At 48.7% G+C, this 27765-nt stretch overlaps 1 protein-coding gene across 1 annotated transcript; it reads left to right on the top strand.

The window, feature by feature from the left end:
• Window positions 1–441: 441 nt before the first annotated feature.
• On the top strand, window positions 442–27765 carry NKPD1 (NTPase KAP family P-loop domain containing 1). The gene is made up of 4 exons (XM_054010093.1): window positions 442–507; window positions 6790–6958; window positions 18727–18858; window positions 26063–27765. The coding sequence occupies exons 1-4, from the start codon at window positions 466–468 to the stop codon at window positions 27763–27765; spliced, it is 2046 nt and encodes a 681-aa protein (XP_053866068.1). The 5' UTR covers window positions 442–465.

The following is a 27765-nucleotide window of genomic DNA, read 5'->3' as shown; positions in this document are numbered from 1 at the left end:
CTCCAGTTAATTCCAGACATCCCCGCTCTGGACAGAGATCGCACCTGATGATGAACGGTAGGAGGAAAGGAGCTTTCTTCATAAAAGGAGGAGAGGGCCAAACCAGGTACCCAAATTTAGCGGTGTAGTTTCGACTGCAGTTCCCCTCATGGAGACATTTCTATCTCCTGACTCAAGTTCAGGGGAGGGGAGTTCTTTCTGTGCTCAGGGCTCTATGTTGCCACTTGCACAGCCGGAATTTCTACCTAATCCCCAACTAATTATTTCCTTTGAGAGGATTCTTTTCTTAGCGTCGTCAGGTGTTTGTCAGACAATTCCCCGGAGGGAAAACAAAGAAGGTGTGATAGTAATTAAACGAAAGAAGCCAGCTTGTGACTATGTATAAATTCAGAAGCGCAGCAGGAAATGAAAGGAACCATAAGTGTGGGCAGAGGAGAAAGACCGAAGAGAAGCAAAGATCACTGGATGTATTCAGAGGCAGAGGGACACCTGAAACCAAAGTCGAAGGTAGGAGCACACTGCAGCTACTCCCTCAAGGAGTTCCTGCTAATTTTATAATACATTATTTGGAGAATGGGAGAGGATTGAGTGAGAGAGACAAAACTCTGCTCAATGGGCCAGGAAAGATTCCTTGATGTTTCCCATCCCAGAGCTTTTCCTGGGGACCTTCTGGCCACCCATAAGGATCTACTTGAGGAACCAGGCGTAGATAGTTTCTAAATTATCCTACAATGACTTTTGTTTGTTGTAATATCTCCCTGATGAACAGGAGAATCATGAGACTTTGTTCATTCATGTTTGTGAAATGTTTTTAGCGCCTGGGATGGAAGAAGCTAAAGATATGGAGGTCTAGATACCTTAGGGTTGTGAAAATCAGGCCCTATCTCCCAGAGCAGCCACACTGGGAGATTTGGGGTGCTAACAGTCTTGTAGTGCAGCGGGGTTAAGGCAGGCTTCCTGCCTGCCCTCTCTCCGCATCGCTCCCGGAAGCAGCCAGCACCGTCCTTGTGGCCCCTGGGGGATGGGGGTAGGGGGTCTCGGCACGCTGCCCCCGCCCTGAGTGCTGACTCCACAGTTCCCATTGGCCTGCATCCAAACTCCCTCACAGAGCCCACACCCCGCACTCCCTCCTGCCCCAGACTCAGCCTGGAGCTCCCTCCCACACCCAAACTCCCTCCCAGAGTCCACACCCTTCCGCACCCCATCCTGCACCCCAACCCCCAGCCCCAGGCTCAACCCAGAGCCACCTCCTACACTCCGAACTCCTTGGCCCCAGCCCAGAGCCCACACCCCCTCCCGCACCTCAACCCCGTGCCCCAGCCCTGTGAAAGTGAGTGAAGGTGGGGGAGAGCGAGCAATGGCGGGAGGGAGGCTGGAGTGAATGGGGTGGGGCCTTGGAGAAGGGGCGGGGGCTTGGGGAAGGGGCGAGGCAACGGTGTTTGGGTTTGTGTCATTAGACAATCGGCAACCCTAGATACTATTGTGAATGGTAGCCTATAAATACCAGAGAGAGACAAGAACAAATGTTATTTTAAGGTGCCAGAATCCAAACCCCAGTCAGACTTTGGAGAGTCACGATGGAAGCATTTTCTATTCAGCTTCCTGGTTGGCAGTTTTGTGGAAGTTATGTGCTTATTTGCACTCGGAAATTTGATGTTTAGTGTTTTTCTGTCATTTTACTTTGTTTTTCTGGCATTTTCTTTTCTGAAGATGCTGCTTTGTGTCTGACCTTGATAACGAGCAGGTAATGCTTTCCTGGAATGTATCCCATGGCAAACTCACCTCTGATTAGAGGAATATTGAAATACACAAGTGCTTAACAACCAGGGGAGTGGCAGGAGAAAGGGGGCTTCTTGGTAACAGGTCAATCAACAGAATTAGTTTAGCATCTCTGGTTTTCCCTATTTCAGCCCAGTTGAACAGTGTGTGTGAACCTACTCCCAGTTCAGACTTAGACAACAGGAAACTGGTCAGAGAAGGTTTCAGGGTGCTGATGCAATTCACACACAACACATGGGTGGAGGCTACAAGAAGGAATGTGTCACAGCAATCTGATTAGCAAAGCACCACTGGCCATTTGTCTGGTTTTAAGATGGACGGTCTTGTTTTAGAATGAATGGTTTGTTCCTGACCAGTACTTATAAAACCAGATGTGGTTATTACACACAGAGAAGGCCATTTTGTGGAGGGCACCACACGCTCCCAACAGCATGACCTTGAACACATGAACCACCCCAAGCACCGCCAGCCCTGTCAGTGTGTCCCAGAGCTCAGAGCCCCCCAGCACCACCGGCCCTGTCACTGTGTCCCACAGCTCAGAGCCCCCCAGCCCCAACAGCCCTGTCAGTGTGTCCCACAGCTCAGCTCCACACACACCCCCAGCACCAACAGCCCTGTCAGTGTGTCCCACAGCTCAGAGCCCCCCAGCCCCACCAGCCCTGTCAGTGTGTCCCACAGCTCAGCTCCACACACACCCCCAGCACCACCGGCCCTGTCAGTGTGTCCCACAGCACAGTCCCTCCCGCCAGCCCTGTCAGCTTTCCTCCAGCACCGCTGGTCCTGTGAAACTGTCGCACAGCTCAGCCTCCCAAAACACTCTTGACCTGTCCATATTTCACCCCCAGAGTGCAGCACCCCCACAATCAGCCCAATATATTCAGTGATATTCCTCCTACTGCTCCGAGCCACCGATTATCCTCCCGTTTCTATATCCCTGACACAATCACACAGGAGAAATGCCAATGTGTGGCTGGCTGTCGACTCTATGGAACATTCCGTGTGGGGGTTGATGAGTGGGTGTTTGTGGTGGGGATCCAGTAGATCTAGGATCTGAAGGGTGCCGAGATCCAGAGGTCAGGATTGGCAATCATTTATAGTTAAAGTTAGAGCAATCATCTAGAGTTAAAGTCAATTTGAATATCCGGGTATTTAGAGTCAGCTCTGATTCTGGACCAAACTTTGTGGCTTTATGCAAAGAGCAAATGGAAACAGAAAGGCCAAAGTGCAGCACATTACAGGCCTCCTAGCTAGGGAGTATAGGAAAAGCAGACATATGGTACAGAAATTGAGAATGCCTAAGTGTGAAGGTAGCATTATAAGGAGGTGCAGGCCTGTGTTAATTGCCAGGGTGTTCTTGGGCAATGTATACAATGCAGAAGGTTTGTTTAACAATATTTTTAGACGAAGTGAAGAATAATTCTAATTCCAAAACATGAGAGAACCAACATGGGGTGACGCTGACCTGATTTTACAGCACCATGGATGTGAGGATGGGAGGGACTTTGGGGCTGGCAATCATGAACTCATCACATTTATGCTTCAAAGAACAGTTCCAGAATCAGTGGGCAGGACTAGACATAGATTCATACGTTCAGTTATTATAAGGCCAGAAGGGACCATTGTGATAATCTAGTCTGACCAATGTTCCCTCTAATTTTTTACATCCATGTGCGGAATGAATTTTGTTATGCGCACCAATATGGAGGTGATGTATGGCGGGGCTGGGATCGAGGGGTTCCGAGTGTGGGAGGGGGCTCAGGATTGTGGCAGAGGGTTGGAGTGTGTGTGTGGGGGTGAGGGCTCTGGCTGGGGGTGCAGACTCTGGCGTGGGGCTGGGGATGAGGGGTTCGGAGTGCAGTCTGCCCAGCGCCACAGCGGGGAGAGAGCGCTCCCCTTGGCCCTCTCCCCGGCCACAGCAGCTCCGGGGCCGGGGGGAGAGGTGCCTCTCCCCGCTGCGCTCCTGTGCTGCCCTCGATAGCCTGCTGTGCAATCGCACAGCTTAGAGGGAATTTAGGTCTGACTACCTGTATAACGGACTCCATAGGACTTCCGTGAATCAAGTTCTGTTTGAACTAGAACATATTTTGGGTCCAAACTGTGGATTTCACAGCTAGATACCAATTTGATCTTGAATCTGTACCGATTTCCAAGATTGTTCAGGTCAAGGGTTATGAGTCAAACCCATGACAGATATGGGCCTCAGTTGTGAGGTTTGGTTCTGAATCCCAATCAGAATATAATCTTTCCCAAATTGGAAGGGTTAGATGTGTACTGCATCCAGCCCATCTCTAATTAGGAGACTACCACTTAAGTCAATGTAACTTATGTCACTCAGGGGTGTGAAAACAACACCCCTCTTAGTGACATAAGTTACATCTACTTAAAGCCGGGTGTCCACACCACACTATGTTGGCAGGAGACGCTCTCCCACCAACATAACTTCTGCCTCTCACAGAGGTGGAGTAATTATGCTGACAGGAGAGCACGCTCCCATTGGCCCAGCATGTCCTCACCAGACGCACTCTAGCTGCGCCAATGTAGTGTGATAGTGTAGACTTGACCCAAACCTGAACCCGTACATGCAAGCCATCCCCAGAGGGGCTTCTCCAGAGTTGTTTACAATTCTGGGCATAATCAACTCTACTGCTTGTCATTCTTGTAGGAGCTGTAGTAACCCTCCCCCAGGACGCAGAACACAATCACACTGAAACGATTCATAAATGTCACACAGTGGTCCCCACAGACAGTGCATGGCATTGCACTGTCCCTGTATTATTATTATTATTACTATATATTATTAATTCTTACAGTAACACATAGGAGTCCCAGACATCGACCAGACCCCACAGCCCAAGGCATTGTACAAAACACCGAACCAAAAGATGATTCCTGCTCTATGAGCATCTAAGGATAAGACAAGAGACAACAGCTGGAGAGAGACAGAGAGATGAGGGAGCACAAGGAAAAATGAAACAAGTCAGGAAGAGAAGCAGCTGCCTGTTAGCGGCCTGCCTGGCTCACACTGCTGTTTGCAGCTGCACCCAGTCTGTATCATTTGGAAATGTAATTACTATGACTTCACCCCTTCCCCCAATCTAGGGGCCCGGCTACACTTCAAGCTGAGGGTGTAATTCCTGGCTCTAGGAGACATACCCATGGTACCTCTGATTGCATTAATGCACTAAAAATACCACGTAGCCACAGCGGTGCAAGCGGCAGGAGGGGGTAGCCGCCCAAGTACATACCCATCCAAGACCCTAGCCACGTACTCAGGCGGCGAGCGCCTCCTTTCTGCTCATTCTACCACAGCTACACTCTAGTTTCAGCAGGCTAGCTTCATCAGAGCAGGTATGTCTCCTCAAGCCGGAAATTACACCCACATCTCGAAGTGAAGGTGTACCCGAAACACGTTACCAGGCCCAACACTGACACTTACGAGGCCCCTCCCACCCAACTCAACACACTGTTCTCAATCCCTCCGGAGTTGGTTCTTTAGCCAGTTTGCAGAGCATGTGGCCGCACACCTCGCTGACCCAGTCTCAATTCACATTGCCAGTAGGATTTCATGAGGAGAGGTATCAAATACTTTGTTAAAACCCAGGTATATTATAGCTACTTCCTTCCCTTCATGCCGTCATACTGTAGTTCAGTCACAATCTAGTTTATATGTAGGGCCCTACCAATTTCACGGCATGAAAAACATGTCACGGACGGTGAGATCTGATCTCCCCGGCTGCTGGGAGCCCAGGGCTCCTAGTTGCTAGTCTGGACATGCTGGGGAGGGACAGGAGTTGTTTTTCCCCTGCATGGCTGCTCTTGGTGAGGAAATCAGACCCACCTCCAGAGGCAGCACAGAAACGAGGGTGGAACACCCTCACTTGTGCGCTGCAGCAGGGCTCTGGGCTTCCGTTCCCTCCCTCGCCCCGTGGCTCCTGTCGCAGCTCCCAGCACCAAGGTCGGGGCTCCTGCCAGGCTGGGGGTTTTGCTCCCAGCGGCTGCAGCTGGGACAGCCCAGGTTCTGGCCTTCTGCCCCCCTGCCACACACCTTGTGACTCCTGCCATGGCTCCGGGCACCGAGCTCAGGGCTTCCTTCCCCGGAGGCTCCTGGGACTGGAGGCTTCCACTCCTGCCAGCTGCAGCCGGAGCAGGCTGGGCTCAGGGCCTCCCCCCACTCTAGCCAGAGCGTGGGGCAGGCCAGGCTGGGGGGCTTCCACCCCCCAACAAAGGCAGCCCAGGCTCTGAGCTTCTGCTCCCTGTCATGCCGGCTGGGGGAGCCGGGGCTTAGGACACCCCCCACCGCTCTAGCTGGGTCAGCCCGGGATCGGGACTTCTGACCTCCCCCCACCCCACAGTTCCTGACGCTGCTCCGGGTTTCCTCCACCAGCGTCTCCGGCCGGGGCAGCCCAGGCTCGGGGCTTCCAGACGCACACACACCCCAGCCGGGGCTTGGGGCAGTCTGGGGTGAGGTTTCCACCCTGGGGCTTCTTCTAGGGCTGGGGCACCCATTTTTCCAGGGGGCCTGCCCAGATTGGCTGGGGACCCCTGCCTTAATCTGTCACTGGCCTGGACTAGCAGCTAGGAGCCCCCGGCTGGGGCGCTCCTAGCAGTATGCGGGAGATCCTACCCCCCTCCACCTCCAGGAACCTCCTCTAACTGCAGGAAGCTCAGAGGCTGCTACCTAGGCAGTGCAGAAGTGAGGGTGGCAATCTTGGGACTCCCCAACCAACTTTGCAACCCCCCCCATCCCATTTTGGGTCGGGACCCCCATGGTTACAACACCGTGAAATTTCAGATGTAAACATCTGAACCTGTGAAATTGACCAATTAAAAAACCCTCTGGCCGTGAATTTGGTGGGGCCCTATATATATGTTAACCCTGTGATGCTACTTATTGCTCCGTCAGCCCCTCCCAACTCACCGGCTTTTCTTTTATATCTGTGTTCGTTCCATTACTGATTAGGGACTCAAGGCAGCTATTAAACTAATTGCCATGATTGTTCTTTTCCCCAGTCCTCTGCCTACCTGGGAAATCTTGTGGACAGATCTCCTGATCTAACACCGATGAGTTCTAGTGACGAAGAAATCTCCTGCTTTGAACATGTTGAGGAACCTCCTGGAGTCGGCTCTAAAGGCTCGAAGGGGCAGATCTACTTCATGGATCAGGAACCCAACAACAAAGGTACAGCCAGATACAGACATGCTGTAATGCCCTGTCTCTGTTGTGTCCAGGAGAAAGCTGAGTGACTTTACATGCTCTGGAAGTCACATGCAAGAGCCCATCCATTAGCACCAACTTCCCAGACTCTTTGTTTCTTCTACTATTTCTATGTCTTACCCTCAGTGCCAGAACTGTAAATATCCTTTCGTAAAACAAGCAACGGCAACGATTGCAATTAGGAGAGGAACACAATGCAGGCAGGGGCTTGGGGACAGGACGAGGGCAAAGATGATACGAATGGGTCCTTGCCTGGGAGAATAATAGGTGTATCTAGGGAGTTTTCCTTTCTTCCTTTTGTAAACTGCTCCAGTTCTGGAGGAGTGATAGCAACTTCCCAGTGCAGGTTCCACCAAGGTTTCTGTTTAAAGCTGATTTTTCAAATTGCTCTAAAATCCACATACATAGGTAGATTGCCTTGACAATAGCTATGCCACCCTAGGGCCCCTGGTAGAATTTGTGGTACAGATTTGGGGTCATTTGACCTGGGAGTTCCCAAGATACAGGGCCTCCAAACTCATCATCTTCTAACAGTTTTTGCAGAGGGATTTAGAGACAACAGATGGGAAGATCCAAATGTATATCCCGGGATTGCCCTTATGGTGATCTAGTGCCAGCACCAGGCTCACTCCAAACAGTCATTATTAAAGTAGCTGGAGTATTGTGTCCAGTTCTGGGCGCCGCATTTCAAGAAAGATGTGGAGAAATTGGAGAGGGTCCAGAGAAGAGCAACAAGAATGATTAAAGGTCTTGAGAACATGACCTATGAAGGAAGGCTGAAAGAATTGGGTTTGTTTAGTTTGGAAAAGAGAAGACTGAGAGGGGACAAGATAGCAGTTTTCAGGTATCTAAAAGGGTGTCATAAGGAGGAGGGAGAAAACTTGTTCACCTTAGCCTCTAAGGATAGAACAAGAAGCAATGGGCTTAAACTGCAGCAAGGGAGGTCTAGGTTGGACATTAGGAAAAAGTTCCTAACTGTCAGGGTGGTTAAACTCTGGAATAAATTGCCTAGGGAGGTTGTGGAATCTCCATCTCTGGAGATATTTAAGAGTAGGTTAGATAAATGTCTATCAGGGATGGTCTAGACAGTATTTGGTCTTGCCATGCGGGCAGGGGACTGGACTCGATGACCTCTCGAGGTCCCTTCCAGTCCTAGAATCTATGAATCTATGAAAGGTTACTAGTTGTTTGGGTCACTTCTGCTGAGCAAACCACTTTTGGCTTGGGCTGTGATCTGGCTCCATGCTGAACTCCGCAGCTTAGCAAGCAACCTACAGAATATCCTCTTGCCTTGGGGAAAGTCCACTGGCCTTGGAGACTGTGAGTTTGAGTGTTCTTCTACTGACATCTGTTAGCTGTGAAGTGAACAGAAAGGTTCTTTTTCTCCAATAAGATCTTGTACTCCCAAAGGACGGCAAGCACCAGTCCCAAATTTTGCAGAGAAGAGATTTTGCAAGTTCAGTTGAGGTAGAGTTAGGACCAGAATCCAGGGATGACAGTCCCTAGACTTAGCCCACTTAGCCACACTGCCTTTTGCAATGCATGGGCCAGATCAGCTAGTCACCTGTGACAGAATATCAAAGTAATGCTTGCATACAGTGAAGAAGAGAAGGGCTGCAAATATGATTCTGTGGGGAAGGGACTGGATTGGGACACACAACACCGGAGTAACTGCTGCAGATTATTTATGTGATGTTGGGCAAGTCACTTAAACTACAATCTTTTGAGGTGGCTACCTTTCTGAGGTCTGTTTAAAGACACCCCCACACTGTGGAGCACACTTCAGTTCTGTGCCTGATTCCCCATTTGACCTTATCCAAGCTGTATAAACTTTCTGTGCTCAGTTTCCCAGCTACAGTTTGTTTTGGCTGACTGTTTAGGAGACAATTTTGGCTGATTTGGTGCTAAGACGCCCTCTGAAGTTTGTAGAATCCATGTTCACGGTCGGTCACCCTCTACTCTGGTAGGAGGGGAGGTTGGAGAGCAGCAGGCCTGGGGGATAATGTATTTTCAGGTTGTAGAAGGCTCCCAAGCCAGGGTAAGAAGCAACAGGAGTTCTGCTATCTCATCCCCTTATTGGGAACCTTGCAGGCTGTCGCTGGGCATGTGAGCCTCCTGGGGCATGCGGGTGTGAACACCTGAGGTTTGTGGGCCTTGACAAAACAGGGAAGGCAGAGTTACCGCCCCAGAGCTGCCAAGTTCTGTGCAGCTCCATGTGTACCATGGTATGCGAATCAGTCAACGAACTAATCTGCACATAACCCTAAACTCTGGCTTTATGAAAACTGTGTGGATTTAGTGCTCATGCAGTCCTGGTGAGTGAAGCCCTCCGTTTTTCTACAGGGGAGGAGAAAGGCAAGTTTCCCGCACAAATGGCCCTGCCAGCGTGCCCCATCCCTGATCTGGGGGTACTTCCTGTAGGGATCACAAGGTTGCTCACTCCCCATGGCCCCGGCAGTTCTTGGCCTCTCTGCTGAGTCTGCGAATTAGTACAGAGCCCAGTGGTGAGTTTGGAGGTGGCACTGAAACCCACTAAACACATCTCATGTAGAGGCCACTAAACATCCATTAAAGGAAAACAACTTTTTATCTGCTCAGTGTGTCCCCCTGGATCCCTGATTCTTTACCTCTGACAAAAAGAAGAACAGGAGTACTTGTGGCACCTTAGAGACTAACAAATTTATTAGAGCATAAGCTTTCGTGGACTACAGCCCACTTCTTCTCGCCCCGCTCCCGTTTTTTCATTTATTGTCCCCCCCGTATTCAATTGATGCCTGGGTCCAGTGGTTCCTCCCCCTTAATTGAAGGGGAGAGCTTTTAATTTTGGGCGGGGCTACACTCACCCGTCCCCAGTACTTCAAATAATACAAACTCTGTAATAGAGCTGCCCTGTCCTCTTCTTAAAGAGACAGCTCCCATTAAGAGTAGGTTAGATAAATGTCTATCAGGGATGGTCTAGACAGTATTTGGTCCTGCCATGCAGGTAGGGGACTGGACTCGATGACCTCTCGAGGTCCCTTCCAGTCCTAGAATCTATGAATCTATGAATTAACCAAAACACAAATACTACAAACGCAACAATAAAATGAACATTAACACAACATCCAAATTCCCCACTTAATATAACACTTTGCAACATGAAGTCATTTTAAGAATTATTCCAGGGCCTTCACACTAGCTTACAGAGACTTTCATGAGTTATCATCAAGGTTCAAACCCACAACTGCACAGCACAGACCGCTTACGCTTCCGTGCTAGGAGCCCCAGTGGGAGGTACAGTCCTGTCTGCTGCAAGGAGCAGTCCAGAGAAAGTGACACCACTATCGGAGAACTAGATGTTGGTTCTTGGGCTCTGCTTGTGGCAGCAGAATATGATCTAGTGGTTAGAGACAACATAACGCCAGCTCTCTTTGGGCCATTTGCAGGAACGGAAGCTGGGATCTCTAGATCTAAAAGCCTGAACTTTTACCACAAGCTCTTCTACCGACTGCTTTTACTACTTCTATGCACTGTGCAATCCTTATTGAAAGGGCCTCATTTCCTGGCCATAAGGAATAAACTTCATTCTCCATCTTACAGATAATAGGTTGGATAGGCAGAACTGAGACTAGAACCTCCTGTCTCTAAAATGAGAACCCACAATCGTTACCGTCCTGCCTTTCAGATGAAATGGGCCAAATTATCTCCTTATGTAACCCATGCTAAAACAATGTGCATCTTTGTCCCTCCCTAGTGGCTAGGGGACATATAGAGGTTTTTGAGTCTGCTTCTGCCATTCCCAATAGCAAAGAGGCAGTGAGAGACTAATGGTTAAAGGGACCATTATGATAATGTAATCTGACCTCCTGTATAACCCAGGCCAGAGAACTGGCCCTCGATAATCCCTAGAACAACTCCTAACACAGCTGATCCCTACTCTTCTGACTGTAGCTGCATGTCAAGCAAGGGTTTTCATTGAGCTGCCCAGGTCTGGGTCAGGCAGATTTTTTGGGTTACAATATACCGTCCAACATCCAGGAGTCCACAATTGGTACCTCCCCTGATGGCTCTCTGCCCTCCAATTCCTGAGTTCCCCCCCTCCATGTTCTAATACAGGGGTGCTCAAACTTTTGTACTGGTGACCCCTTTCACATAGCAAGCCCCTTATAAATTAAAAACTCTTTTTTATATATTTAACACCATTATAAATGCTGGATGCAAAGCAGGGTTTGGGGTGGAGGCTGACAGCTCGCAATCCCCCATGTAATAACTGCGCGACCCCCTGAGGGATCCCGACCCCCAGTTTGAGAACCCCTGCTCTAATAGCAATACGGCTCCCCCCTCCTTCCTTTCTAAAAGCTGCAGAGAAGAGGCACTTGTAGGCTGAGTCATTAACATCTTAGGGTCTGTCTATCCTGCAATTAAAAACCTGCGGCTAGCTCATGCCAGCTGACGCAGACTCACAGGGATTGTCTAATTGTTGTGTAGGTGTTTGGACCCGGGATCTAGGATCCTGCGAAGTGGGAGGGTCCCAAAGCTTGCTCAACCGGGAAACTCTACACCACAATTAAACAGCCTCTTAGCCAGAGTCCCCTAAACTGAGTCAACTGGCATGGGCCGGCTGTAGGTGTCTAATTGCAGGGCAGACCTACCCCTCGGGTCACACTGACGCTCAAGCTTTGGCAGATCACAGGCCCTGCTGAGCACACAGTCTGATCTCAAACAGAACTGGTAGGAAGCACAGCTCAAGGTGCTCCCTGCCATGACCTGCCTGCACAGACAGCATTCGAAAGGCAAGGCCCCTCTGTGCAAAAATAAATCCTTCTGGGTTAAGCATTTAACACTCTGGCCAACCATGGTTCTGGCACGCTATTGGGGAAAAGTAGAGGGAGGGGAGCGAGAGGTTGGTGGCACTGGGGGAGAAGAGAGACCGAGGGAATGTGGAAATAATAAATATAGGAAGAAAGAGTGGAAGAAGAAGGTTTAAAAGTCTGGCTAAAAATCACAGTCTAGAGAGTTTTGCTTCTGTGCATAATCTGCAGGCAATGTGAATGCACCATTCACAGGAACTCTGTGTTAATATGTCCACTTAGTCCGACTGTCTAATAACTGGTCATTTGCACATGCAGTTCCCTGACCATGCACACAATTGCTGTCACTGCTTGTGTAAATTAAAAGCATGCATTTTTGTGTGGGGGCAGTTTACAGGTCCATACATTTTTACAAAACTAAACTTCCTTCTCTGCATCACTAATCAACCCTCCATTAAAACTGAGAAAACCTCAGACAAGTCCCTCTTCTAGTGTAAATAATGAGCGGGAGTAATAGAAAAAAACGAGAGTAGTAGAAATGGGATAAAATTTAATAGTGCAAACTGCAAGGTCATGCATTTAGAGGCTAAGCTGAGGACTTATCAGTTGAAAGTTATAAAGGTGGACAAAGACCTGGGTGCATTGGTTCATCACAGGATGATTAGGAGTAAGGCTACGTTTTTGTCATGGGTATTTTTAGTAAAAGTCATGGACAGGTCACAGGCAGTAAACAAAAATTCACCCATGACCTGTCCATGACTTCAACTATATACCCATGACTAAATCTTGGGGATGGAGGGGTAGCCCGACGGTGTTGCAGGCGATTGGGCGGCGGCGCATAGCCCGGTCGGGACCCCCGCTAGTGCTGGGGGGAGGGGTTGGCGGGGCCGGCAGGCTCCCTACCTGTCTCCACGCCTCCCCGGAAGTGGGGACATCCCCCTCGCTCGGCTCCTAGGTGGAGGCATGGCCAGGCAGCTCTGCGTGCCGCCTGTGCCCAGAACGCTGGTTTCGCAGCTTCCATTGGCCAGGAACCGTGAATTACTACAGAGAATTCTTTCCAAGGTGTCTGGCTCATGGGTCTTGCCAACATGCTCAGGGTCCAACTGATCGCTATATTTGGGGTCAGGAAGGAATTTTCTTCCAGGTCAGATTGGCAGAGACCCTGGGGGGTTTTCACCTTCTTCTGCAGCATGAGGAACAGGTCATTTGCAGGTTTAAACTAATGTAAATGGTGGATTCTCTGTAGCTTAAAGTCTTTAAATCATGATTTGAGGACTTTAGTAACTCAACTAGAAGTTATGGTCTATTACAGGAGGGGAGGGGTGAGGTTCTGCGGCCTGTGATGTGCAGGAGGTCAGACTAGATGGTCACAGTGGTCCCTTCTGGCCTTAAAGTCTTTGAGCTCCTGGAGTTACATTGGCATTTACGTTGGAATTATGTTGGTTTACATCAGAGGAAGATCTGGCCCTTTGACTCACTAGTTGTCTTTATTGTTTACTTTTTTGTAGGGCTGTCAATTAATCGCAGTTAACTCAAAAAAATTAGTTGGAATTAAAAAAATTAATCACAGTTTTAATCGCACTGTTAAACAATAGAATACCAATTGAAATTTATTAAATATTTTTGGATGTTTTTCTACATTTTCAAATATATTGATTTAAATTACAACACAGAATACAAAGTATACAGTGCTCACTTTATATTATTATTTTTATTACAAATATTTATACTGTACAAATGATAAACAAAAGAAATATTATTTTTCAGTTCACCTCGTACAAGTACCATAATGGAATCTCTTTATCGTGAAAGTGCAACTTACAAATGAATTTTTTTTTTTTGTTACATAACTGCACCCAAAACAAAACAACGTAAAACTTTAGCGCCTACATGTCCACTCAGTCCTACTTCTTATGAGCCAGTCGCTAAAATAAACGAGTCTGTTTACATTTACAGGAGATAATGCTGCTGGTTTCTTATTTACAATGTCACCTGAAAATGAGAACAGGCATTAGCATGGCACTTTTGTAGCCGGCATTGCAAGGTAGTTACGTGCCAGATATGCTAAACATTCTACTGCTCACAAACAGGGAAGAATTGGCAGGGGAAGTAGAAGTGGGTGGCAACCTGGGCAGCAGTGACCATGAGATGGTTGAGTTCAAGATCCTGACAAAAGGAAGAAAGGAGAGCAGTAGAATATGGACCCTGGACTTCAGAAAAGCAGATTTTGACTCATTCAGGGAACTGATGGGCAGGATCCTCTGGGAGAATAACATGAGGGGGAAAGGAGTCCAGGAGAGCTGGCTGTATTTTAAAGAAGCCTTATTGCGGTTGCAGGAACAAACCATCCCGATGTGCAGAAAGAATAGCAAATATGGCAGGTGACAACTTGGCTTAACAGAGAAATCTTCGGTGAGCTTAAACACAAAAAGGAAGCTTACAAGAAGTGGAAAATTGGACAGATGACTGGGGAGGAGTATAAAAATATTGCTCGAGCATCCAGGAAGGGCCAAAGCAGAATTGGAGTTGCAGCTAGCAAGGGGTGTGAAGGGTAACAAGAAGGGTTTCTACAGGTACGTTAGCAACAAGAAGAAGGTCAGGGAAAGTGTCAGACCCTTAATGAATGGGGGAGGCAACCTAGTGACAGATGATGAGGAAAAAGCTGAAGTAGTCAATGCTTTTTTTGCCTCGGACTTCACAGACATGTCAGCTCCCAGACTGCTGCACTGGGCAGCACAGTATGGGGAGGAGGTGAGCAGCCCTCAGTGGTGAAAGAGCAGGTTAAGGACTATTTAGAAAAGCTGGACATGCACAAGTCCATGGGTCCAGATCTAATGCATCTGAGGGTGCTGAGGGAGTTGGCTGATGTGATTGCAGAGCCATTGGCCATTATCTTTGAAAATTCATGGCGATCGGGGGAGGTTGGAAAAAGGCAAATATAGTGCCCATCTTTAAAAAAGGGAAGAAAGAGAGCCCAGGAAACTACTGACTGGTCAGCTTCACCTCAGTCCCCAGAAAAATCATGGAGCAGGTCCTCAAGGAATCCATTTTGAAGCATTTGTAGGAGAGGAAGGTGATAGGAACAGTCAACATGGACTCACCAAGGGCAAGTCATGCCTGACCAACCTGATTGCCATCTGTGGTGAGATAAATGGCTCTGTGGATATGGGGAAAGCAGTGGATGTGATATACCTTGACTTTAGCAAAGCTTTTGATATGGGCTCCCACAGTATTCTTGCCAGCAAGTTTAAAAAAGTATGGATTGGATGAATGGACCATAAGGTGGATAGAAAACTAAATAGATCGTCGGACTCAACGGATAGTGATCAACGGCTCGATGTCCAGTTAGCAGTCGGTATCAAGCAAAGTGGCCCAGGGGTCAGTACTGGGGCCGGTTTTGTTCAACGTTTTCATTAATGATCTAGATGATAGGATGGATTGTACCCCCAGCAAGTTCGCAGATAACACTAAGGTGGGGGGAGAGGTAGATATGCTGCAGGGTAGGGATAGGGTCCAGAGTGATCTAGACAAATTGGAGGATTGGGCAAAAAGAAATCTGATAAGATCAACAAGGACAAGTTCAGAGTCCTGCACTTAGGATGGAAAAAACCCCATGCACCGTTACAGGCTGGGGACCAATTGGCTAAGCGGCAGTTCTGCAGAAAAGAAACTCAGGATTACAGTGGACGAGAAGCTGGATATGTGTCAACAGTGTGCCCTTGTTGCCAAGATGGCTAATGGCTAATAACCCATAATCAGCATGGACGCATGTTCTCTGGAATGGTGGTCGAAGCATGAAGGGACAATATGAATCTTTAGTGCATCTGGCACATAATTATCTTGCGACGCTGGCTACAACAGTGCCATGTGAACACCTGTTCTCACTTTCAGGTGACATTGTAAACAAGAAGTGGGCAGCATTATCTTCTGAAAATGTAAACAAACTTACTTGTTTGAGTGACTTGCTGAACAAGAAATAGGACTGAGTGGACTTGTACGCTCTACATTTTACATTGTTTTATTTTTGAATGCAGATATTTTTTGTACATCATTCTACATTTGTAAGTTCAACTTTCATGATAAAGAGATTGCATTACAGTACTTGTATGAGGTGAATTGAAATATACTATTTATTTTGTCTTTTACAGCATAAATATTTGTAATAAAAATAAATATAACAGTGCAATCCATAGTAATTTTTTAATCGGTTGACAGCCTTACTTTTTTGCTTTTCACTCATGTTGAACAATCTCATTGTAGTTTTTAATCAGTTTCACATTCTCATTTGCACGCATTTGCAAAAGGCTCTTGGCTTTAGGTTACAACCCTGCTAGGGAAAGTTTAATTCCACAGGAAAACCCTGTGTGCACGGGAAGTAAAGAAAGGCAATATGGAAACCTACTCACTTTAAATTGTTTAAAACCTTGGTTTTATAAACCCTAATTGTGGGGCCCAAACTGACCTGTCTGAGAAGGAATTGAATTTGGCAAAGAAAATCAGAGGGAAGGAACACAATACATATTTAAAATAAAAACAAATGTTGGAAGGGTGTTACCTGCCTTAGCAGAGGAAGCAAGTAGGGATTGGGTTTGGAATGAAATGTTTTCAGTTGACATTAATTTGCATTGTTTTGGTTATAAAATAGCAAGCCGTTAAAGCGTGGCTCTGCTCTGAATAGAGACTGTAATGATAGAGGCATCGGGCTTCACATTTATTGTCTAAGGGCTTCTCTCTATACAAAGCGACAAAGAGTCCTGTGGCACCTTATAGACTAACAGACGTATCGGAGCATGAGCTTTTGTGGGTGAATACCCACTTCGTCAGATGCATGTCGTGGAAGTTTCCAGAGGCAGGTATAAATATGCAGGCAAGAATCAATCTAGAGATAACGAGGTTAGTTCAGTCAGGGAGGATGAGGCCCTCTGCTAGCAGTTGAGGTGTGAACACCAAGGGAGGAGAAACTGCTTTTGTAGTTGGCTGGCCAACTACAATATACTCTATATACAATATTTGTCCAGTGCAAAGCCCTAACATGGACACCCTTCTCCCAGTGTAAACCACCTTCTATTGGTTTGCAAGCTAAACTCATAGAACGAATATTGCACTGGATTAAGCATGTCTATCCAAACTAGGGGTTTGCACCCATTTACCTTAACTGGTTTTAAAATGATTTGATTGAATCTGTGCACAGCCCAGTTCTCAGGCTCTAGATCAAATGGGCCAGCCTGAGATCTGACAATCTATCAGGGCTCTTTTCTTCTCCTCCCCAAGTGACACCTTGTCAGTGGGTTTGCTCGGGTGTAGCCTGTTCCGATTTTATACCCAAGTCTCTGGATGATGCGCAAGGAGAAGAATCCCACTGTCTCCTTTTTAGCTGTGTCAGCTTGGAGATACCGACTGGTAAAAACAATCAAAAAGGATGAGTTACTGAAGTGTGCAACTCTGACTGAGAACCACAAAGGGCCAGATTCTCAGTAACGTTCCAGCCCCTCAGCAAAGGGTCCAGGAAACATTTGGATTTGCCCACCTGAGAATTGCCCAGGCACGAGGGAGCTCTCGGCAGGCAGGCAGCCAGCGTAGCCCGTCACTGAGCCACCCCTCACGTGCAGAGTGAAGAGGGTGCATGGCCAGGAATGTGCGTTTCTATATGGTCGCACAGGGACTATAGCCAGCTGGCACAGATTAGAGCAGCCCCTAGGCTGCTGTAACCAACATCAGGGTGCAGGGTAGTATACTCACTTCTGTGCCAAACAGGAACAGAAAATGCAGCCCAAGGAGAAGATCAGCTAAGAAGGGGCCATTCCAGAGAGTCACTCTTTAGAGTGGCACGGCGTATTAAAACGACACAGATTTCTTCTCCCACATTCATGGGAGAATTCCAGCAGATGCACAACAGAGGCATAACTCATATCGTTTCTGTAGGTTGTATAAAACTATCAAAGATCTGTTCAAAGTCCTTTCCCTCTCTGTGGTGATCAAGATCAAGGTAACAATAGGTGTTCATTACAACAGATGTTCATTTATAGACTTTAATAACCTCTGTAAATGCTGTGCAAACAAAGATCTCTGTACCCAGGCTATCTGCCTACGCAGGGCACAGGGATCAGCTCCAAAGTTCACTCTATCCCAGAGAGCAAACAAGGCTCCCAAAGAACAACACACCTGCTACATTCATAGCTCTGAGGCCCAGGGCTTCTGGGTTTAAGCAAACTCTGCAGAGCTGCTACACAGCCATTGCCTCTGCGTGGCCTGGTGGGGAGGATTCCTCCCACAGGGCCAGATTCTCTTCTGCATCCAGCTTATGTTGGGTACAGCAGCAGTGGGAGCTGTCAAGGAGCCAGCAACCTGATCCTCGGCCCAGGCCCATTTTAGTGCAGCCCACTGGTTGTGGCTCCCTAGAGACTATACACCCTCTGGGGATTTGAGCTCTTGCCACTCTCCCTGCCTGCCCCTCCTCGCTACTGACATGACTTCGGCACTGGGGGCTCCAGGGAGGACAGCTGTACCAGCTCTGCCTACCGGCAACTCCTCCAGCTGGGGAGTTCCTGGCGGTTTCTGCTCCCATTGCACTGCTTGGGCGCTGAAAAAGAGTGCCGCAGACCAGAGACTTTGGCCTGAAACATGTATTCTCTCAGCGATGGGCTGCTTGGCTGATTAGCAGGTGCTGAGCTGAGGCTCCCGAAGGACGAGCTAAAAACATTTGTTGTTCTGAAGAAAGCGTAAAACGTGTCCCTGGAAAAAGATTTGCTGCGTGGAGCTTCTTATGCTACTAAAGAGACTGAGAACAGGGTCACAGCCACTGGCCCTGTGCATTCCCAAGGGCCCTCTCACATCCTGTCCAGCCCAGCCACTCCTGGCAAACAGCCAAACCGATTCGGGGGGAGGGCGGGGGCACCGGGTATGTTTATTTCTCGGTGTTTACGGATGCCTCCTCTTCCCCAGATTTTCTGACTGAAGATGATATTTACTGCTGCTGCCTCTCCAAGACACTGCTGCACACCTCTACGCCCGTGACCATCGGCTTCTACTGTCCCGTTGGGAGCCGTTTTAATTCGCTGCTTGATAAAATAACAGGTGGGCTCAGGGATGCTTTGGGGTTTCCCCAGGCAGGAGAACTGGTGCTTTCAGACAGGCTAGAATACCTAGGAGGCGCTGGGTGGAGCATGGCAGACTGGCACAAGACAGGCTGCTGGGAGAGAGAGAGAGGAACACCAATATTCTCCCGCCTGGCCCGGCAGTGAAGGGGTATGACCTGTACCTGGTCCACGGCAGGGCGCTGCGAGTGCTATGGGATGCCAGCTCCTAGGTGCCTGGTAGCATGCTCGGAGGCAAGTGCAGTGAGTGATCCAAGCAAGGGGCTCTACAGGCCTCAGGGGGTTCCCCAGACTGTGTGCATGCTGCGAGTCGGACTCTGGACTCTGGGCACAAAGGGGCTATTGCCCTGGGCACGGTGGCTTTACCATACAAATGAAACACGATAAACTCAGCCCCTGCCAGGCCCCAGCACAGTCCCTTGCGGCTTCCACGACAGTCCTTTTCCCTGATGCCCTCCTCCTGCTCAGAGCTGGCCCCTGCATCCTGCTGCAGCTACTGCTGGGCGCGGGCCCCTGTAGCCTAGCCCCCATGTCCTCCAGTCCCATCTCCCCTGCTGTAGGTTACCCAGCCATTTCCTTCATGACCAGCTGCTCCCTGCTCTACACAGTCACCAGCCCCCTCTTCGGCCCAGCTCCCCCCACACTCCCGACCCTTCCCATCCTTTGGAGATTATGGAGCCCTCTGATGGGCAAACGGTAAACAACGGGTTAACACAGTAGTGTCCAGTCATGGGTGGCGAGTGAACCAGCTGTTGGGGCAGGCTAGCTCCAGGCCCCTCCCCTTCTGCCTGAGGCCCCTCCCCCTCCTCTCCTGCCCTCCCTCCCCCACTGGAGTCCAGAGCACTCCACTGTGGATGTGCCCTCCCCCCACCCCCCAGCCCTGGGCCATCTGAGCGCCCACAGCCCCAGAGCGCCGGGGGCATCCCCAGTGCCCACAGCCCCGGAGTGCTGGGTGGGCGGCACATGGGCGGGGCCACACTGGGCTGTTCGGGGAGACTCAGCCCCCGCCCCCCAGCCTATATAGCCACCACCCATGTGCCCAGTGATGAGTCGGCAGACTTATTACCGTACTAAAGGTGTCCCAGCTCGAACAACTTCTGGTCTGGTGTAACACGTTGTTCTCAGGCTGGCCAATACAAAGTCTTTGTACTGATTTAACTACAGTAGAACCTCAGAGTTATGAACCCCTCGGGGATGGAGGTGGTTTGTAACTCTGAAGAAAATGGTCTTTCAAAAGTTCACAGCTGAACATTGACTTAATACAGCTTTGAAACTTTAATATGCAAAATAAAAATGCTGCGTTTCCTTTACTTTTTAGAGGTTGACATTTAACACATTATTGTGCAGTATTAGCCTCTTTTTATTTTGGTCCCAGCTGCTGCCTGACTGCATACTTCTGGTTCCGAATGCGGTGTGTGGTGGACTGCTCAGTTCGTAACTCTGGTGTTCGTAACTCTGAAGTTCTACTGCATATTGGTTTTGAAAGGGTCCATAATGGTAAAACTTATTTCAGCAAACAGAAGTTATATGTTTGTATCAGTGTAACTGAGGCCGTGCGGGGGGAAGTATCAATATAGTTACATCCATTTCTAAAGGAGCTATTCCTGCTTTTTCTGTATCAGTTTCTTTATTGGTTATAGCTTATTTTTACCAAAATATGCCCTACCAATATAAATGCTTTTAATCAGCTACCAAGTCACCTTTCAAAATGGGACTTAGGCTCCTCAGTCACTTAGGGCCAGACATAGGGAGGGATAGCTCAGTGGTTTGAGCATTGGCCTGCTAAACCCAGGGTTGTGAGTTCAATCCTTGAGGGGGCAATTTATGGAACTGGGTCAAAAATCTGTCTTGGGATTGGCCCTGCTTTGAGCAGGGGGTTGGACTAGATGACCTCCTGAGGTCCCTTCCAACCCTGATATTCTATGATTTAGGCACCTAAAGATGCAGATAGGCATCTAGCCCCAAATGTTTAAAGATATTTAGTAGGACTGTCAATTCATTGCAGTTAACGCAAGTAATTAATGCAAAGCAAATTAACTAGATTAAAAAATAGTTGCCATTGATTGTAGTTTTAATCACACTATTAATAACAGAATACCAATTTGAATTTAGTATAAATATTTTCGATGTTTTTCTATATTTTCAAATATATTGATTTCAATTACAACACAGAATGCAAAGTGCACAGTGCTCGTTTTGTATTATATTTGTTATGACAAATATCTGCACTGTAAAAAAGAGAAACAAAAGAAGTAGTTCTCAATTCACCTCATGCAAGTACTCTAGTGTAATCTCTTTATCGTGAAAGTGCAACTTATAAACGTAGACTTTTTTTTACATAACCGCACTCAAAAACAGAACAGTGTGAAACTTTAGAGATAATGCTGCCCACTTCCACCATTTTGAAGCACTTGGAGGAGAGGAAGGTGATCAGGAACAGTCAACATGGATTCACCAAGGGCAAGTCATACCTGACCAACCTGATTGCCTTCTATGATGAGATAACTGGCTTTGTGGATATGGTGAAAGCAGTGGACGTGATATATCTTGACTTCAGCAAAACTTTTGATACGGTCTCCTACAGTATTCTTGCCAGCAAATTTAAAAAGTATGGATTGGATGAATGGACTATAACATGGCTAGATTATCGGGCTCAATGGGTAGTGATCAATGGCTCAATGTCTAGTTGGCAGCTGGTATCAAGCCGAGTACCCCAGGGGTCAGACGTGGCGCCAGTTTTGTTCAACATCTTTATTAACGATCTGGAGGATGGGATGGATTGCACCCTCAGCAAGTTCGCAGATGACACTAAGGTGGGTGGAGAGGTAGATATCCTGGAGGGTAGGGATAGGGTCCTGTATGACCTAGACAAATTGGAGGATTGGGCAAAAAGAAATCTGATGAAGTTCAACAAGGACAAGTGCAGAGTCCTGCACTTAGGACGGAAGAATCCCAGACACCGCTACAGGCTGGGACCAACTGGCTAAGCAGCAGTTCTGCAGAAAAGGACCTGGGGATTACAGTGGATGAGAAGCTGGATATGTGTCAACAGTGTGCCCTTGTTGCTGAGAAGGCTAATGGCATATTGGGCTGCATTAGTAGGAGCATTGCCAGCAGATCGAGGGAAGTGATTATTCTCCTCTATTCGGCACTGGTGAGGCCACATCTGGAGTATTGCGTCCAGTTTTGGGCCCCCGACTACAGAAAGGATGTGGACAAATTGGAGAGAATCCAGCAGAAGGCAACGAAAATGATCAGGGAACTTGGGCACATGACTTACGAGGGGAGACTGAGGGAACTGGGCTTGTTTAGTCTGCAGACAAGAAGAGTGGGGGGGGGTCGGGATTGGATAACAGCCTTCAACTACCTGGAGGGGGGTTCCAATGAGGATGGAGCTCGGCTGTTCTCAGTGGTGGCAGATGACATAACAAGGAGCAATGGTCTCAAGTTGCAGTGGAGGAGATGTAGGTTGGATATTAGGAAACACTATTTCACTAGGAGGGTGGTGAAGCACTGAGTCCCTTGCAGCTTGCAGCGTGAACACATGGAAGCCCTTTCCCTGATGCTATCTCCGAGGGCTGGTTTAACTCCTGGCACTCTACATCTGCAAGTGTAGACAAGGCCATAGAAGATTAGGGTTGGAAGAGACCTCAGAAGGCCATCTAGTCCAACCCCCTGCTCAAAGCAGGACCAATACCAACTAAATCATCCTGAATGGCCCTCTCAAGGATTGAACTCACAAACTTGGGTTTAGCAGGCCAGTGCTCAAACCACTGAGCTATCCCTCCCCCCCAGCCAGGGCTTTGTCAAGCCAGGCCTTAAAAACCTCTAAGAAGGTCCTCCTTGCTTCTTCGCAGCTGCTTCCTGAGTCTGTGCAGCCTTTCGGCCCTTGATAACAAGGACGGCTGGATCTCAAGGTTGCATTTGTAAAGCCAAAATGCAACATTTAACAGCGGCAGCATTGTTCACACTAGACAGAGCAATGATTCGGCCGAACTTCAAGACAAGCACAGTGCACACAATAACACAAACTGCCTGTCCCAAGGCGAGCGCACATTACCCACAAGAGCCCCAAAATGGTGAGTAACCACAGGGGCAGGGGGGACTGATTGTTCCAGGACCGTACTGTTCTCTGGGATCCTGTGCCTTGGGGAGAGCCCAAAGGGGCCCCTATACTGAACACTGTCCCCACATTTTTCACAGGATGGGTTAGATATCTGGAAGATATCTCACTGCTGAGGGTGACCTGGGAAGCAAGGGAGGGCCTTCTACTACGATGCGGCTTCTGCCCTGGCCCATATTCAGCTTGCCTGTGTGCAGCAATGGTCGCCCCACCCCTCACGGCACACTGGTGTGGACATGTTAGCCTGACTGGAACAAGGAGCACGGCAGCTCTGCCAAGGAACCTGCGCAAGCGGATTGCCCAGCGTCTGCATGAGACCTTCAATGAGATCACTGAGGCCCATTACCGCGATGTGCGAGACTACACCAACGCCCTATTCCGCAGCTAGGCATGCACGCAGCCCTAACCCTCCTCGCCCCAACAGCCCACACCCAACAACTCCCTTCTCAAAATCAAAGCCGCTTACCAGGCACCTCCTCTGCTGTTTGTTCTTCCCCAAGCACCGTCCGCTGCGACTGGCTACCTTCCTCCTGGCTTAAAAACAGCTCCTGGCTGCAGGCATCTAGGGAAGCCAGGCTGTCCTCTGGCTCTGGGCCCCCCTCCTCCTCAGTACCATCGCTCCCGCTTTCCTCCTCCTGCCTTGTTGCACTCTGGACTGCCACGGCCTCTGAAGTGTCCATGGTGCTCTTTGGAGTGGAGGTGGGGTTGCCCCCAAGTATCTCGTCCAGCCCTTTGTAGAACCGGCAGGTTGTGGAGGCAGCACCGGAGCGGCTGTTTGCCTCTTGCCCTTTGTGGTAGGCGTTCCGCAGCTCCTTCACTTTAATCCTGCACCGCACTGCGCCCTGGTCATGCCCCCTTTCTATCATGGCCCTTGATATCTGCCCATAGGTATCGTAATTCCTACAGCTGGAGTACAGCTGGGACTGGACAGCTTCCTCCCCCCAAACACTGATGAGGTCCAGCACCTCGCCATTGCTCCATACTGGGGATCGCCTGGCGCGTGGAGAGATGGTCACCTGGAAAGATTCGCTGAGAGCACTCCACGCCTGGCTGAGCAAACAGGAAGGGGACTTTCAAAATTCTCAGATAATTTAAAGGGCGGGTCTGATGGTTGGTCACCTGAGGGCAGGGCAGTAGACTTCAAAGTGATGACCAGAGTGGCTAGAACAGGCATTGTGGGACACTTCCTGGAGGCCGATCAGAGTGCATTAATAGACCAGGGCGTCCACACTGGGACGCAGAAAGCTCTATGCTTCTCATGGAGGTGGATTACCAGGGGCGCTCCAGCCGCGGAGTCCGGGCGCTCTACGTGCCAGTGTGGACACTTCAGGAGTTAGGGCGCCCGGGGCTGATTTAATGCGCTCCAACTTGCAAGTGTAGACAAGCCCTATGAGTCTATGATTCTTATTTACAATGTCAGCTGAAAGTGAGAACAGGTATTCATACGGCATTGTAGCCGGCTTGCAAGGTATTTACATGCCAGATATGCTAAACATTTGTATGCCCCTTTGTGCTCCCACACACAGACAACTAGTGAGCTGTCTTGGTTAGGTTAGTGCCATCACAGCGTATGTTCCCCCTGCCCAGTTAGAAAGGTGCAGGGATGTTGCAGTCTCTGACAAGGGGGCTGAACAGAGAAAGGAGGTCAGCGGCAGCTCCAGGCACCAGCGCACCAAGCGCGTGCCTGGGGCGGCAAACCGCGGGGGCGGCGGCCTGCCGTTCGCTCCAAGGGCGGCAGTCAGGCTGCTTTTGGTGGCATGCCTTCGGGACGTCCGCCGGTCCCGTAGCTTCAGCGGCAATTTGGCGGCGGGTACACCGAAGGCGCGGGACCGGCGGACCTCCCGCAGGCGCACCGCCAAAGGCAGCCTGACTGCCGTGCTTGGGGCAGCAAAAAAACCAAAGCCGCCCCTGGAGGAGGTTACTCGGACACTTCGCATGAGGAGGATTGTAATACATAACTAAAAGTCCCCCAAACACCCTGTTATAAGAGTCAGGTGACAATCACAGCCCCCAATCTCTCTGGGTTTTTCAGTGATGTTTGTTTCAACCTACTATATTCTGCAAATTCTCTGTTTTCATTTATAGAAACGAACTGTGTTCTGCCTTCTTTACTGCCAGGATCCCCATGGAAACTACCGGGCAGCTGCCTTCCAGCAATCTGTCCCCAAACATATCACATTTCAGCAGCAAAGACAGGAGCCCATCCCACCATTCTCACCTGAATAGAATGCACATTTCAGAGCTATATGGGGCCATGGACATACTATGCCGGGACCCAGATCCTGGAGACTTCCAAGTCTTTCAATTTTCACTCAGGCAAATACTCACTGGAGTCCAAGACTCCAGGATCTCATGCATTACATGCAATTTCCTCCAAAGCAAAACAAGAAAGTTAAATATGAAATAAGCCTCCATTAAAACTCCAGAAAGTCAGGAAACACCATCGTTAAGATTCCAGCAGCAAAGTTAATTCAGCTACTTTGCACATCTGTGAACTGAACACAACGTCCCAGGGACAGTTGCATCCAAGCCAGGTCCCCCTGCTATGTAGTGTGATTCTTTGCGTATGCTGCCCACATGTGCAATGGTCTCGTCTGCTGCCTTATAACATTTCAAGCTCCTGTCTAATTTGCTGCCCACTGCCACACACCAACCTTCCCTATCACCCTTGGAGTATATGTGTTTGGGAAACTTTCCCTGGGATTCACTGGCTGCATCTTTCAAGCTGAATTTTTCTGACTCTTCTCCAAATCTCTCTAGGTCCCTTCATGTTATTTCTCTGGCCTCCAAGTTAGCAGAACCTCTCCGTTTAAAATCGTCTGCCATTTTTTCTAATATGCAATTTATCCCTTTTCTCCAGATCATTAATGAAGATGTTAAATTAAGACAGACCAAAGCTAGCACAGATCCCTATGGCACCCTATTAAACAGTTTATTTCAGCGACCCAGTAAGACAACAAATCAGGGCCACGTGACCTGTTTGGAAGGGCCTCCCCACCTCCCCTTAATGTGACACGGTGCCATACAGCAGGGTAACCAGTTGTTTTTTCTGCTTCTCCAGCCTGCATGCTCAAAGAATCCATTCAGAGAGAAGAAGAGGAGCTGAGAAAATCAAACCAAAAGCCAAGAAGACCTGAAGGTTGGGGCTATTTTCTTCTCCTGTGGTATCTGCTCTTCTACCAGCCAGTGATCACTGAAATCCACCTGAGGAGGGAGAACATTCAGTTCCTCTTCATCAGATTTAGTGCTTGGCAATATGCCGGCAGCGACAAGCTGTGGGCAGGGCTGGTCACCACGCTCTGTCAAAGCATCCGCAAGCACTTTGGTGCCCTGCCTTTGAGCTTTTACCACGTGATGGGGAAAAGGCCCAGATTTGCCTCTGGCTTTAGCCAAGACGAATGGCTTCTCAACAAGCGGACCTGTCTTACGTTAGGAGGCCTCGTGTTTGTCCTAGTGTCAGGCGTAAGCCTGCTCTCAGTGGCGATCTTTGTTCCAGGAATAAAAGACAGCAGTGCGTTAAAGGTCATTGGCAGTGCTACCACCGGCCTGTCTGGATCAGGAATATTAGTGACTGTTTTCTCTGTGGTTAAGAACATGGTTATCAGCCAGAAGAAGAAAATTGAGAAGATGACAGACAGTGAGAAGTTTAGCAGTCACCTAGGCTTCATGAGCCAAGTGAAGAAGGAAATCGAGATGCTGACCAGCTTTGTGTATTACATGGAGATCTATCAGAGACGGCGGCTGCGCATAGTGCTGGAGATCACCAGTTTGGATATGTGCTACCCAGAGAGGGTCGTTGGGGTTTTGAATGCAATAAATACTTTGCTCTCGGACACTAACGCCCCATTCATTTTCATCCTGGTGATAGATCCCAGCATCATTGCATCGTGTTTGGAACAAACCAGCTGCATGAAAGGAATGGCCGACAACGGGTACCTGTTCCTGAACCGCACGGTGACTTTGCCTTTTTCAATACCAGAGATGGGCACAAAGTCCAAACTGCAGCATTTGCAAGATGCTGTCCAGAGCCGGGAGGACCTGATGTACAAAATCATCACAAAAAACATGGAAAGGGGAGTCAGGAACGTAAAGGGGAAAATGATAAAGCTGGTAGATATGGAGATGTCCAGTGAATTGGACCAAAGCCAAATCGATGCTCAAGCTGTGAGGTATATTCATGAAGCATTTCATGCTCTGCACGATGACACTGATTGTCTCTATAAATACATTCCAGATAGCATTATTCAAATGAAAAGGATAGTCAACACAATTCCCATCACCATCAGACTCATGCTGCAGCAGAACCTTATGAGACATGCAATGTCTCCAAGGTCCGTGGCTGCATGGGTGGTCATGGCTAATCAATGGCCATGCCGCTTGAGTTGGGTGTTGCAGTGCCTTGAGGACAGGCTGCAGATTCGACCAACAGAGGAGTACAGGAACCAGTCCTTATGGGGAATCTTCGTGGAAAACTGTAAAGAACTGTACTCCATGCACAAAGACCTCCAGAACATCTTGGCCTTGGATGGGGACCCAGAACTCTTTGGGAATTTTTTGTCTAATGATTTTCCTTTCACAGTACAGGAGGCCAACACCTTTCTAAAGTCCACAATCAATCTGGACCATTCAATAAGGCATAAATTGGGACTAATACGAGGAGTTAATTCACTGAATAAGGCAAATGATACAACAAGCGTAACTAAGTTTTCACCTGTCCAGGTGTCTACGGGTGTGCAGTGTTCTGGTATAGAGGAATGCAGTTAA

The sequence above is a fragment of the Malaclemys terrapin genome, chromosome 20 (genome assembly GCF_027887155.1).
Source record: "Malaclemys terrapin pileata isolate rMalTer1 chromosome 20, rMalTer1.hap1, whole genome shotgun sequence".
NCBI classification, from domain to species: Eukaryota; Metazoa; Chordata; order Testudines; family Emydidae; genus Malaclemys; species Malaclemys terrapin.
The sequence above is the reverse complement of the archived record's forward strand: the minus strand, read 5'-3'. Positions and strand labels throughout refer to the sequence as shown.

Coding starts and splice junctions, on each gene's coding strand:
- NKPD1 (XM_054010093.1), top strand. CDS start 466: ATGTATTCAGAGGCAGAGGGACACCTGAAACCAAAGTCGAAG. Junction 6,959..18,726: donor TCAGGAACCCAACAACAAAG/GTACAGCCAGAT, acceptor CCTCTTCCCCAG/ATTTTCTGACTGAAGATGAT. Junction 18,859..26,062: donor GCTGCTTGATAAAATAACAG/GTGGGCTCAGGG, acceptor CTGCTTCTCCAG/CCTGCATGCTCAAAGAATCC.